This window comes from Nicotiana tabacum, chromosome 2 (genome assembly GCF_000715075.1).
Source record: "Nicotiana tabacum cultivar K326 chromosome 2, ASM71507v2, whole genome shotgun sequence".
Classification (NCBI taxonomy): domain Eukaryota; kingdom Viridiplantae; phylum Streptophyta; class Magnoliopsida; order Solanales; family Solanaceae; genus Nicotiana; species Nicotiana tabacum.
The window spans coordinates 68,236,459-68,251,604 of record NC_134081.1 but is presented as its reverse complement, the minus strand read 5'-3'; the positions used below and the strand labels follow the sequence as shown (position 1 = coordinate 68,251,604).

General features: G+C 40.5%; 1 protein-coding gene across 1 annotated transcript; it reads left to right on the top strand.

Moving 5' to 3' along the window:
- The first annotated feature begins 13,688 nt into the window (after window positions 1-13,688).
- Window positions 13,689-14,147, top strand: LOC142166881 (uncharacterized). The gene has a single exon (XM_075226537.1). It carries the CDS (start codon window positions 13,689-13,691, stop codon window positions 14,145-14,147), a length of 459 nt encoding a protein of 152 aa, XP_075082638.1.
- The last annotated feature ends 999 nt before the right edge of the window (window positions 14,148-15,146 follow it).

Below are 15,146 nucleotides of genomic sequence, written 5' to 3'. Positions count from 1 at the left end.
TCTCGGGGTCAGCCTCAGTACTCACCACCATTCGCAAGGAGGAGTTGTTTTGAGTGTGGAGATTTGGGTCACATAAAGAGACATTGTCCCCGCATTTCGATAGGTCCAAATCAACAAAGGAGTCAGACTACGGCTTCAGCACTAGTTACTTCACAACCCGCCCAGCCAACTCGGGGTGGGGCTTAGTCAGCTAGGGGTCGCCAAGGAGGGGAGGTCGATCAGGTAGCAGTCAGACCCAATTCTATGCTATTCCTGTCGAACCAGATACTGTTGTTTCAGATGCAGTGATCACATATATTGTCTCAGTATGCCACGGGGATGCCTCTGTATTATTTGACCCTGGTTCCACTTATTCGTATGTATCGTCGTATTTTGCTCATTATCTGGATATGACCCGTGAGTCCTTAGTTTCATTTGTTCTAGTATCTATACCAGTGGGCGATACTATTGTTGTGGATCGTGTATATCAGTCGTGTATAGTGACTATTGGGGGATTGGAGACTAGAGTTGATCTCTTATTGCTTATTATGGTTGATTTCGGCGTGATCTTGAGTATGGATTGGTTGTCTCCATGTTATGATGTTTTGGATTGTCATGATAAGATCGTGATTTTGGCGATGCCGAGGTTGCCAAGGATTGAGTGGAGAGGTTCTCTAGACTATGTTTCCAGCAGAGTGATTTCATATTTGAAGGCCCATCGGATGGTTGGGAAGGGTTGTTTATCTTATTTGGCCTTTGTGAGGGATGTTGGTGTTGATACTCCTTCTATTGATTCTGTTCTGGTGGTACGAGATTTTCTAGATGTGTTTCCTGCAGACCTGCCGGGCATGCCGCCCAACAGGGATATTGACTTTGGTATTGATTTAGTGTCGGACACTCAGCCCATTACTATTCCTCCGTATCGTATGTCACCAGCTGAGTTGAAGGAATTGAAAGAGCGGCTTCATGAACTCCTTGATAAAATGTTTATTAGGCCTAGTGTGTTGCCTTGGGGTGCACCGGTTCTGTTAGTGAAGAAGAAGGATGGTACTATGCAGATTTGCATTAATTACACGCAGTTGAACAAAGTTACAATCAAGAACAAGTATCCTTTGTCGTGCATTGATGGACTATTTGACCAGTTACAGGGAGCGAGGGTGTTCTCCAAGATTGATTTGAGGTCTGCGTATCACCAGTTGAAGATTCAGGACTAGGATATTCTAAAGACAGCGTTCAGGACCCGTTATGATCATTATGAGTTTCTTGTGATATCTTTTGGGCAGATCAACGCCCCAGCAGCATTCATGTATCTGATGAACAATGTATTTCAGCCTTATCTTGACTCGTTTGTCATAATGTTCATTGATGATATCCTGGTGTACTCTCATAGACAGGAGGAGCATGCCCAACATTTGAGAGTTGTGTTGCGGTGGTTGAGGGAGGAGAAACTTTATGTCAAGTTCTCCAAGTGTGAGTTTTGGCTTAGTTCAGTGGAAATCTTGGGGCACGTGGTGTCTAGTGAGGGGATTCTGGTAGATCCAAAGAAGATAGAGGCAGTTCAGAGTTGGCCTAGACCGTCCTCAGCCATGGAGATTCAGAGCTTTCTCGAATTGGCCAGTTATTATCGTCACTTCGTGGAGGGTTTCTCGTCTATTGCATCACCCTTGACCAAATTGACCCAAAAGGGTGCTCCTTTCCGGTGGTCGAATGAGTGTGAGGAGAGTTTTCAGAAGCTCAAGACTGCCTTGACCGCAACTCTAGTTCTAGTTTTACCTTCAGCTTCTGGTTCTTATATAGTGTATTGTGATGTTTCTCGAATTGGTATTAGGTGCGTATTGATGCAAGGAGGTAGAGTGATTGCTTATGCTTCGCGTCAGTTGAAGCCCCATGAAAAGAACTACCATGTTCATGATTTGGAGTTGGCTTCCATCATTCATGCATTAAAGATTTGGAGGCACTATCTCTACGATGTGTCTTGTGAGGTATTTATAGATCATCAGAGTCTCCAACACCTGTTCAAATAAAAGGAACTAAATTTGAGGCAGTGGAGATGGTTGGAGCTGCTAAAAGACTATGATATCACTATTCTGTATCATCCCGGGAAGGCTAATATGGTGACCGATGCCTTGATTAGGAAATCAGTGAGTATGGGTAGCCTTGCATTCATTGTTGTTAGGGAGAGACCGCTTGTAGTTAATGTTGAGGGCTTAGCCAACCAGTTCGTGAGATTAGATGTCTCGGAGCCCATTCTAGTTCTAGCTTGTGTGGTTTCTCGGTCTTCCTTATATGATCGCATCAGAGAGCGCTAGTATGATGATCCTCATTTGCTTGTCCTTAAGGACACGGTTCAGCACGGTGATGCTAGAGATATTACTATTGGGGATGATGGGGTATTGAGGATGAAGGGTCGAATTTGTGTGCCTAATGTTGATGGGCTACGTGAGTTGATTCTTGAGGAGGCCCACAGTTCGTGGTATTCCATTCATCCAAGTGCCGCGAAGATGTACCAGGATTTGAGGCAGCATTATTGGTGGAGGAGAATGAAGAAGGATATAGTGAGATTTGTAGCTCGGTGCCTTAACTGTCAGTAGGTGAAGTATGAGCATCAGAGACTGGGTGGATTGATTCAGAGGCTAGAGATTCCATAGTGGAAATGGGAGTGCATCATCATGGATTTTGTAGTTAGGCTCCCACGGACTTCGAGGAAGTTCAATACTATTTGGGTGATTGTGAATCGACTGACCAAGTCCGTGCACTTCATTCCAGTTAGGACTACTTATTCTTTGGAGCAGTTACCTGAGATTTACATCGCGAAATTGTTCGCCTTCACAGTGTGCTAGTGTCCATCATTTCAGATCGAGGCACGCAGTTTACATCACAGTTTTGGAGAGCCATGCAACGAGAGTTGGGCACCCAAGTGGAGCTGAGTACAATATTTCACCCTCAGATGGACGGATAGTCCGAGCGCACTATTCAGACATTGGAGGACATGTTACGCGCTCGTGTCATTGATTTTGGGGGTTCATGGGATCAGTTTCTACCGCTCGCGAGTTTGCCTACAACAACAGTTACCAGTCGAGCATTCAGATGGCTCCACATGAGGCTTTGTATGGGAGACAGTGTAGATCTCCGGTAGGTTGGTTTGAGTCGGGCGAGGCTCGGCTATTGGGTACTGACTTGGTTCAGGATGTTTTGGACAAGGTTTAATTGATTTAGGATCGGCTTCGCACGACGTAGTCCTGATAGAAGAGTTATACCGACATAAAGGTTTGTGATGTTGCTTACATGGTTGGGGAGAAGGTACTGCTTAAGGTTTCACCCATGAAGGGTGTTATGAGATTTGGGAAGAAGGGCAAGTTGAGCCCTCGGTATATTGGGCCTTTTGAGGTACTCTAGGGGATTGGAGAGGTGGCTTACAAGCTTGCCTTGCCACCTAGTTTGTCGAGTGTGCATCTAGTGTTTCATGTTTCTATGCTCCGAAAGTATGTCGGTGATCCATCTCATGTTTGGTTGGATGGTGATTTGACTTATGATGTGGAGCCGGTGGCTATTTTGGATCGCGGGTTTGAAAGTTAAGGTCAAAGGACATAGCTTTAGTGAAGGTGCAGTGGAGGGGCCAGCCAGTTGAGGAGGCTACATGGGAGACTGAGTGGGAGATACGAAGCAGATATCCACACCTATTTGAGACTCCAGGTACGTTTCTAGACCCATTCAAGGATGAATATTTGTTTAAGAAGGGGAGGATGTAACGACCTGGGTTGTTTTGATAGTTGTAGCCCTATTCCCCCATTCACTACTCATTTTGTACGTTATATCTGTTATATGACTTACCGGGGAAGTCAGTTTGGGTACGGTGAGGTTTTGGAATGAATTGAAACACAGTCTCAAAGTTGGGAACTTAAGTTGAAATGGTTGACCGGATATTGATTTATGTGTAAATGACTCTGAAATGGAGTTTTGATGGTTCTGTTAGCTCCGTTAGGTGATTTTGAATTTAGGAGCGTGTCCTGATTGTGATTTGGAGGTCCATAGTGAAATTAGGCTTGAAATGGCAAAAGTTGGATTTTTGGATAGTTTGACCAAGAATGGACTTTTTGATATCAGGGTCGGATTCCTATTCTGGAAGTTAGAGTAGGTCAGTAATGTCATTTGTGACTTGTGTGAAAAATTTGGGGTCAATCGGACTTGATTTGATAGGTTTCAGCGTCGTTTGTAGAAGTTGAATTTCCTTAGTTTCATTAGGCTTGAATTGGGATGTGATTCATGTTTTTGATGTTGTATGATGTGATTTGAGGGCTCGACTAAGTTTGTATGAGATTTTAGGACTTGTTGGTATGTTTAGTTGAGGTCCCGGGGGCCTCAGGTTGATTCCGGATGGTTAACGGATCAAAAGTTGAAGTTTAAAGGTTGCTGAAGCTGGAGGCTGCTAGTGTAACCGCACATGTGGAGCTTTGATCGCAGGTGCGGGCTCACAAGTGCGGGCTGGGTTGCGCAGGTGCGAAGATTTTTCCACACCCACGTGGCCGCAGGTGCAGTGAGAGGGGCGCAGAAGAGGAAGGCCCGCATGTACGATGGGGAATTCCGCACATGTGATTGTGTAGATGCGGGGGGAGGACCGCAGGAGTGGAGGCCCAAATCCAGTGGTTCACCGCAGAAGCGGTGGATTGTCGCTTCTGTGAGGCCGCAAAAGTGGCTAAGTGGCCACAAAAGCGTAAGTGCTGGACACAACACTTAGAAACAAGGGTTAGTGATTTTGCTTCATTTTGAACATTTCAAGCTTGGGTTTGGGCGATTCTTAAAAGGATGTTTGAAGGGTTTCTTGAGGTAAGTCCCTTGTAATCATTATTTATCAATAATCTTCTTTCCCCATTGAATTTCCTATATAGTTTGTGTGTATTTATGGTGGAATTTTGTAGTTTAAGAATAAGAATTTGGAGATTTGAATTTGGGGATTTGGGTAACGATCTCGTGTTGAATTTTGGTAAATTTGGTATGGCTGGACTCGCGGTTGAATGGGCTTTCGGGTTTTGTGACTTTTATCGAATTTTGAGACATTGGCCCGGGGGCCGGCTTTTGAGTTGACTTTTGACTTTTGCTTTATCACTTAGTAATTCTCTTCTGGAATTGATTCCTTTAGCCCGTGTTGATTATATGGAATTGTTTATGACTAGATTCGAGAAATTCAGAGGCCGTTTCGCGAGGCAAAGGTGTGTTGGAGTAGAGATTTGCTCGGATGAAGTAAGTAACACTTCAAAACTTGGCTTGAGGGTTCGAAACCCCAAATTATATGTTATATGATTGGTGTTGAGGTCCACATGCCAAGTGATGGGTGTGTGGGTGTGCACTATAAGAACTGTGACCTAGTCGATTCCATGGTACTGTATAGTGGATTTTTCTTGTTGATATTCGTGTTTTCACCATGTGATAGTAATTGAGCTGCCAATCGTGCTAGAAATCATATTTAGGCTTTTGCTAGAACTATTGAGACCCATAGTGGCCGTTTCCTTGCTATTGACTTATTGATTACATTGAAATTTCGTACTCAGTCATATTTATTCATTACATATCATATCTCAGTCTCTGTTGAAATTTATTGTTGTATCATATCATCATTTTGGGCTAGTTTCACGACATTGTGAGCTCGAGAGACAGACTGGAGAGATTGATGACTGAGTGAGGCCAATGGCTTGATTGAGAGTGACAGTTATAGGATCGGGATGCACGCCGCAGTAAGTTTATTGATTTATGCTTGGATTTGGCTTATTATAGCGCTTGGACTGAAAGAATCCCTCCGGAGTATGTACACACCCCCAGTGAGCGCAGTTGATTATATTGAGGGATGGATCGTCCTTGGACATGGATCTTGTCCGAATCATTTATATTTGGGGATGGATCTTCCCCTAGGCTGGATTGGCCTTATACAATACTAAGTGACTAACTAAAAGTCGATATATATATATATATATATATATATATATATATATATATATATATATATATATATATATATATATATATATATATATGGATGGATCTTCCCTGGGCTGGATTGGCCATATACAGCACTGCGTGATTAAGTATTCTAAGAGTGTGAGTACATGAGACTTTCAGTGTGGTGCATCGCATACACCATGTGCTTTGGCATGTTGATGTAGAGAGGTCATACTCCTCATATCATTCAGAATTTGATCTATTTTACTTGAATTGAGTTTAACTGTTGAACTTGAAACCATACCTACATTCTTGTACTGTTATTTCTATGTTGAACTTTGTCTGCTAAGTTTGTCACTACCTTTCAGTCAAAAGGTTTTGTTACTTATTGAGTTGGTTGTACTCATGCTACATCCTTCACCTCGTGTGCAAATCCAGGTGCTTCCGGTCACGGCGGTTGCTGAGTTATGGAGTTTGGATTTTCGGAGACTATCGAGGTAGCTGCTTGGCGTTTGTGAACCTTGACTCTCCCTCCTTATCTTCCATTTTATGTTTCAGTTGTTATTTCCTAGACGGTGTATTAGACTGTATTTTTATGTAGATGCTCATGTACTCTGTGACACCCCGATAGTTGGGAACTTTCGCGTTGTGTTTTGGGTTTCTATCCCGTCTATGAGAACTTTTATTTTTTAAATTTCTTTAATTTAAAAGTGTTGGAAATATTTTGAAATGTCGGTTTGCCTAGTACCACGACAGGTTAGGATTTTGGGTCGTGACAATTATATACATCAGAGATAAACAATGATAAAGAAATAATAAATACAACTTACATTGAACTAGTATAAGCAGTAAACTAAATTAACGAGATAGTAATAATGATAAAGGAGTTGAGGGAAAGAGGACTGGACTCTGTGATTGGGCCTTAAGAAGGCATGCCCAGCAGCGAAAAGATGCGGATACAAGCTGACTTTGGACTCCACGATGAGATGCAATAAAGCTGGAGCTGGGTCTGAGTTCATCATGAACTCAGTGTCCCAAACAGATGTACATGTGAAAGAATAAGAAAGTCATTAGACATATATCCTATATATATTTAACATATTCTAATTACAGACAATACTTTGATGTACATAACAAATACACAAATAGGTAATTGAAGCAAGAATAAGATTAATATGGTAGAGAAAATTATACATTAATGTGGTGGCTTTACTTAGCAAATAATTCACATTGAAAATCTTTCGTTGTCATTAAACACTAAACCCTTAAAGAACTGAATGTGTCAATGAATTAATATCTAAGGAGGGAACCCCACTCGGGGTCGATGTTCCCTTTAGATCCCCCAAAACTTCAAAGTTCCCAAGGAACTCAAGGCCCAGGGAAATGCTTGTGCCGGGGAGGGCAACCCAACCTAGAGTCGAACTCCGCTCTCAAATACCCTTAATCACTAACTACATGTTTTCCGTACGGGTTTAAGTGCCAATGAGGTCCTTCCAATGCAAACTACGTACTAAGGTATTACCTACCACGAAATATATACTTTCCTCTTAATGAAAATAACACAAGAGAGTACATATTATTATTAATACTAAATAGGGAACCACATATCAAGGAGACCTAAAGGGGGAGGGGCTGAGTTCAGAATACTCATAGATAAAAAGAGGTTTCATAATCACACCATTGCAGGAATGAATCATTAAAGCATAACATATTCAAACAGGCATTGATAACATTACTTGGCACCTTAAAGACATTAACGCATATTCAAACCAACAGTCATGGTCAGTTATTGCCAGAGAAAGGTTATCAAAGTCATGGGATTAAACTCTTATCATGATTACATTTTTCACAAGATCAAATATGGGACTCCTGAAGTCACAATAGGGTCATTCTTCTCACAGTATTAGCAAGTCAATATGTTAAGATAATACCAACAAAGGAGCTTCATAAGGTTTGAGAGTCAAGTTCAACTTCAGGTTAACAGTAAAGAGGAGGACTAAGCATCACCCAAAGCAGAACATAGTGTTACAGAGTTAAGCAAGGAAACTAGCAACATTCAGTCAATTGTTCATAGGTAAGGTAACTGAGATAGTGATGTCATATAGGGAAAGGAACTTTACACATTACAGAACTAAGTTGATCATGCAAATGAAGAAAGGAAATGGAAACATTGTATCAAAACAAGTTCAATTCAAACATAACTCTAGTTTAGCATGTAAGTGTGGGGTGACCATGTTTCAATTCCTAGAACTATCAATTGACTATAACAATATGTCTAAATCCTAATTTCATGAAAGATAAGCTAATGATAGATGCATGCAGACTTTACAAAAATTCAGCAGGGGCTCAAAGAGATTAAGGACAGGGATGTATTGCACATATGTGTGAAGATCTCAACTGACTATGGAATAAACAAACTCAGTTGTGCAGCAGTTATTAGTTGATTTTATCCAAACAAATCATGACTTACAATGAGAAGAGGAAAATAGTTTAAACTTATAGAATATACATGTAGTAAAGATTCATGAGAAGAAAATAGTTTGATGCAACTGAGATAGTTTCCTATGCATACAACAGTTGAGCATGATCATGAGAAAGTTATAGTAATAGCTGAGATATCACCTTCAGAGTTAACAGGTACAGATACAGGGAGGAAAGGCATCTAAACACTCAGACTCTTTCAACTTAGTTAAGTGACATGGACATATTTTATATCAAATATGATTACCAAATAATGAACTGTATCATAAACAAATAAGATGCAGGGAATAATATGCAGAAATGAACATTATAACAGTATCATTGGTGAAAGGAAAAACATGAACATGATTGGTTTAACAATGATAATAGAACCAGAAAACAGTTTAACAAAACATAGGCAGACAAGAAGATATTTAGACATTGTAAGTTCAAACTTAAGGTTTAAAAATTGGGGAACGTAAGTCTTGAACAAGCTCAGGTTTCATTTTAGCAATAACTATCTTGTAGTAAACTTAGCTTCCAAAAAATCATAAAATTTACATAAGTACAATAAATAGAGATGAGTCTACTATAAGTCACTGAGAACTACGAGGTTTGTCTTGGACATGGACATATAAGAATTCAGGCGTGGAGACTCTAGAAAAACTCAAAACAAAGATCAATAATTACCATTCATGACTTAATCAATTATCACTTACGGAATCATAACAGAATAGGCTAATCATAAAAGATTGTTACACTAACAAAACATAACTATCAGACATGTCAAACACATACACATAATTATATTCTACAGAACTTAACATCGACATATATATCATTTAGAGAGATGAATAAAAGAAAAAGGGAGAGAAAGGTGTTGACCTTCGTAAGGGCAGCAGACCAAATGAATCCCTTTATTTCTCAAAGATCCCAGAAACATTCAAGCTTGAACCATCAAAAAACTCGACAAAAGAGAGGAAGACAGTAAGAAAAGTTAAGACCAAAAACCCTAATGTGCTTAGTGTGTTCAGTTTTAGGTTTTCTTGGTGTATATATGTGTTAGGTGAGAGCATTGAAGCCTCATTTTATAGTGGCATTCAATGCCTCTAGAGTTTCAGTACTTAAACCAAGATAATGAAGAGTGACGATGAGTTGATGATGTGAGCATAGTCAGGTAAAATCAGAGAGAACAGAGGGAAAATCAGTGTTTGAGTTTACCTGAGTGGAGAGATATGAGAGGCTGAATGTTTAAGGACAAAGAACCACTGGTCATAACCCTAATACCCATAGGTCATTGCATTTGACTTTTGGGTGTCGAATCGCAGATAAGGAAGACGGGATGGATGATTTCTTGATAGGTTCCTGGGCTTGCACCAATTTGTGCAAGGCTCAGGTGATAGATGGGTCTATAAGCTCAAGTGAGAAGAGAGAAGAAGAGGAAATGGGGAGGTGAGGCGATTGAGTAATGTGAAAATAAATTAAGGTTTGGGGGAATATGGGTCCGTCTCTAGGTTAATGTTGAGAAATAGAATACGGGTTGTTGGATCTGGTGATCAACGACCCTGGAATTTCGGGCATTTAGGATTTTTTAGAAAGAATTTTAAGGGCCATTGGATTAAGAGGTTTGAACGGTGGAGATGGGGTCTTTGAGCGGCTGTTTTAAAAATCAAAGACAAATCAGAGATTAAATGGGAGTCATTGAACAGATGGATCAACGGTTCAGATGTAGGTGTATTTGTTTTGTGAGTGGTAAAGGGGGGTGACATGGCAAACACTGATTGGTGCGAATAGAGTTACTTGGATTGCCAAGTTAGAAGAGGGGCGGATTTGGGCTGGGTATTTCCGGATTGGGTTGTACATTTGGGCTAAAATAATTTAATAAATAGCCATTTTGTACTTGGTTGAGAATTGCAATGGTAGCCATTTTGTCTTTAACCCTTTTAAAATTAATTTAAATAAACTTAACAATTTCAATAAAATATGGTGAAATTATAATTACTATATGTTACTATTTATTTTAATTAATTATCTATAAATGACACATATTTCAAATTGTAGCACTAATTTCAAAATATTAATATAGTAACCTAATTCATTGAAAATTAAGGAGTAATTTTGCCAAATTATAAAACTTATGTAATATATATACAAAAGTAATTTTATAATAGTAAATACATTTGTAATTATACAATATTAGTATTGTGTGATTAATTTTGAAACTAATACTTAATTAATTTATAATAATGGATATTCATTAATATAAAAATACTTTTAAAATATTTATCGTAAATTGTTAAGCGTGAATAAATTATTTTTAAAAGGGAGGGTCAAAATTGGCCGTCAACAATAACTTTTGACCATAATAGTTGCCCAATAACAAGCCCAGTACCGCTAACAATCCTCATATCAAACAAAATCTTGTTCTAAACCTTCATCCACTGCCAATGATGAAAAAACATGCAAAAACTCATAACTACTCATCAAATCAACAAGTCGGAGCTCTCTCGCTCGATAAGAACCATAGCCAAATTCTAAGCTGATAAGAGACGTTATTCTTCTAAGATACCTTAATCAATCGGATAGCACTCATTCCATGTCCAATAACCTTATATCATCCAGTACAGGCTGCTTGGCCAACACGCCACACCAGAACTACCTCGAGCTACATACAATGCAATCCGTGCACCAAACAAGCAACAACTCTAATGTACCCAAAAATGGAAAGAGAATCAAATGAGAGAACCGATCCATTTTCTATTAAAAAGGCAACGAGCCCAGTGAGTTCTCCAATAGTGCACTGAAACGGGGCCGGAGAGACAGTAAATCTTAGAATAGCTAAGATAGAATTGAACTGTCTTTGATTGAGCGAATCCTGTCCGATTTGGATTTCCGTCCCCATGGGAGACATCATAAATAGTTAAATATTTGATTCCCCTATTGAATTAGGAATCGATTGAATGGAACTTTCATATCCCTTATTCATATCCAATTTTTCTCTTTCTCGACCCTACTTGGTATATATATATATATATATATATATATATATATATATATATATATATATATATATATATATATATCCAAAAGTTTATATATCATCATCTACATCCAGAAAACTGTATGCTTTGGAATAAGCTTGTACATTTGGGGAAGGGGTTTTGATTGATCAAAAGAAGAATCTACTTCAACCGATATGCCTTTAGGCACGGCCATACACAACATAGAAATCACACTTGGAAAGGGTGGACAATTAGTCAGAGCAGCGGGTGTTGTAGCAAAACTAATTGCAAAAGAGGGGAAATCTGCCACATTAAACGCAGCCTCACAATCACAACAATACAAAAATCTCTATATCTGATCCCGAGTCAACCACTCAAATGACCGACACATCTCTCATGCACAATCATCTCACGAGAAATACTTCCATAATCCTTCCATGCTACATAGCAAAATCTGAATATCAGTAGTCGATCTACCAAGCGATTATTGTAATTCTAGTCAATCATCTGCAAGTCAAAATACAATACGGTTTTCTAATATGCACACTCATATCAGGTGATATCAAATAGTACCAGCATTCTTCTAAACATCTGAAACCGTCTGTGCTATCTAAAATTCATGATTCCCTTTGGAACCGAATCGCAACCTTGTACATGTAAATCTCAAACCCACACGTCGCACCGAATCTATCATGCCATCATATGAAAATACGAGGATCATGTTATTGACTCTGAATCAAAAGTAGTATACATATTCCATCAGTTAGGAACCTTCTACCTTACCCCATCCAGGAGAAGATCACAACACGCAACATACTCCTCATACCTGTCAAAAACATCCCTCCCAAGCCGCGGTAGAAATTATCGAGAACTCTTCGAAGCCTATTAGCACAAGACTAAGCCATCAGAACTGAATTCCTCTAACTCTACCAAGTCACGCATGTCGCCAAACCCAAGAGTATTGCCACCAAAAATCGGTAAAGCCTCACCACATCAAAAGAACCAATAATATCCATTACCCTGTTGATCCAACCTACTACTAAGTTGTCCTATTTCTTCAAGTTCTTTCTGAATTGCCTTCAAGTTAACACTTCACCTTGCCAGTACACTATGATCCTTAATCCAAAACTCACTACAAGAGATCCTAGCATGAAACCACATCGCCTTAAAGCCCATAAGCCATTGTATTCCTTCTTAAGCACCCAAAAATACCATAACCGAGATACCCATTTTGATGAGACCTTCTGTATATGAAGTTGTTTCCTTGACCTCTCTGATACTGAAATGTAGGATCACTAATGATACAGAAATAACGCAAGTCCTAACAACATCCCAACCGCAAATCTCATATCATAGCCATATACCATCCCGGGAAAAATCCTCAAATACCACATATAAATCTAGAACTCACTAAAGCCCTATAGAGATCCATCCACCCTATTCTAATCTTAATGCACCGCCAAAACAAATCAAATGACATGTGCTTCATTAGCGCACAAATACCTCAAGAAGTAACCCCCGTGTCTAAACAACCAATTGAATCCCTACTCCATGCACACTACCTCCACTGAGTATAAACAACCCGAATCGCTCTTAGATTCCCGTATATTCATAAAGTGTAATACACCATGAATACAGAAATTTCTTTACTCGAGTCATCCTCAAAATCGACCTCTTTAAGGCATAACTTATCCTCAAACATGCCTCAGACCAAAACCAATATAACAAATAACCATGAAATCTTGTCGTCGATAGCGGACTCCCCCACTTGGCTCAAAGCCATAGAACATAACACCCGACAAACCACAATACCCTTATTCCATAACTGCCATAATCACGCACTGTAATTCAACAAAGTTCCTTCATACAACCACGTAGCTCTAATCATAAAATATCTCAAATAACCGCTTAGCGCATATCCATCCTCGTGAGAGTCATGCAAACTCCTTCAAGTAATTCAACTTAAATTGTAGCGCATATACACCCCGCTGGTAGAAAGGAAACTCTTAACAAAAATATCATAGGGATCACACAACCTCAGAACATCCTGTATGAGATAACCCACCTGCTTAGCCTTAATTGCGTCCCTCTATGACCTTATCATGGTCGCGACCACTATGCAATCATTGAATCCTCTTGAGTCTGAACTCGTCAACAAGACATAAGAATCTACTTCATTCCTGTCACGACCCCAAAATCCAACTAGTCGGTATCTTGATGAAGAGAAAGAAGAGGTTTGTACGGGGTCAGTTGAGGATCAGGTGGCGAGATTTGTCTAAGGATAATGCGCGGGAGTTGGAGGGGAAGCTGGCAACTATGGGTGCCTGGAAGAGTGGTGGGGACGCTAGTGCTATGTGGACGGCAACGGCGGACTGTATAAGGGAGGCAGCTAGAGAGGTGTTAGGAGTTTCAAAAGGTTACTCTGGCAGGCATCGAGGCTACTGGTGGTGGAATGACGTGATCCAAGGTAAAGTGGAAGCCAAGAAAGCGGCTTACATTAAGTTAGTAGAGAGCACCGACGAGGATCAGTGGAGAGCGAACAGAGAAAGATATAAGGAGGCTAGGAAGGAGGTAAAATTAGCGGTCACAGAGGCTAAGACTGCTGCATTTGGTCGGCTGTATGAGGAACTTAGGGACAAAGGTGGGGACAAGAAGTTATTTTGGTTGGCCAAAGTGAGAGAGAAGAAGGCTCACGACCTGGATCAAGTGAGGTGCATCAAAGACAAGGATGGTCGAGTATTGATGGAAGAGGCCCATATTAGGCAAAGATGGTAGTCGTACTTTCATAAACTTCTGAATAAAGAGGGAGATGGAAACATGTTAGGGAAATTGCGGCACTCCGAGAGCCACCGCGACTTTAGGTATTGTAGGCGTATTAAGGTTGAGGAGGTCATGCGTGCGATGGGTAAGATGAGTCGGGGCAAAGCAACCGGACCAGACGAGATTCCAGTAGAGTTTTGGAGATTTGTGGGTAAAGCAGGCTTGGAGTGGCTAACTGGGTTGTTTAATGTTATCTTCAGAACGAAGAGGATGTCTGATGAGTGGCGGTGGAGTACAATGGTTCTAGTGTACAAGAACAAAGGTGATATCCAGAATTGTAATGAAAGTTTGGGAGAGGGTGGTGGAAGGGAGGATAAGAAGGGCAGTGTCTATATCGGAAAACCAGTTCGGGTTTATGTCGGGTCATTTTACTACGGAAGCTATCCACCTTATCAGGAGGTTGGTGGAACAATACAGGGATAGGAAGAGGGATTTGCATATGGTGTTTATTGACCTAGAGAAGGCGTATGACAAGGTCCCCAGGGATGTCCTTTGGAGGTGTCTGGAGGTGAAAGGTGTGCCGGTGTCTTATATTAGGGCGATAAAGGATATGTATGATGGACCTATGACTCGGGTTAGGACTATGGGAGGTGACTTAGAGCCTTTTCCGGTGGTTATGGGGTTACACTAAGGATCTGTGCTCAGCCCGTTCTTATTTGCCCTGGCGATGGATGCACTGACACACCATATCCAAGGAGAAGTGCCATGGTGTATGTTGTTCGCTGATGATATAGTTCTGATTGATGAGATGCGAGGCGGTGTTAATGGGAGACTGGAGGTATGGTGCAGGACCTGGAGTCTAAAGGTTTCAAGTTAAGTAAGACTAAGACGGAATATATGAAATGTAAGTTCAGCGACATGACGGGGGAAGCGGATGTGGAAGTCAGGCTTGACTCACAGGTCATCCTCAAGAGAGAAAGTTTTAAGTACTTAGGGTCAATTATCCAGGGAGAT

Coding starts and splice junctions, on each gene's coding strand:
- LOC142166881 (XM_075226537.1), top strand. CDS start 13,689: ATGGGTGCCTGGAAGAGTGGTGGGGACGCTAGTGCTATGTGGACGGCA.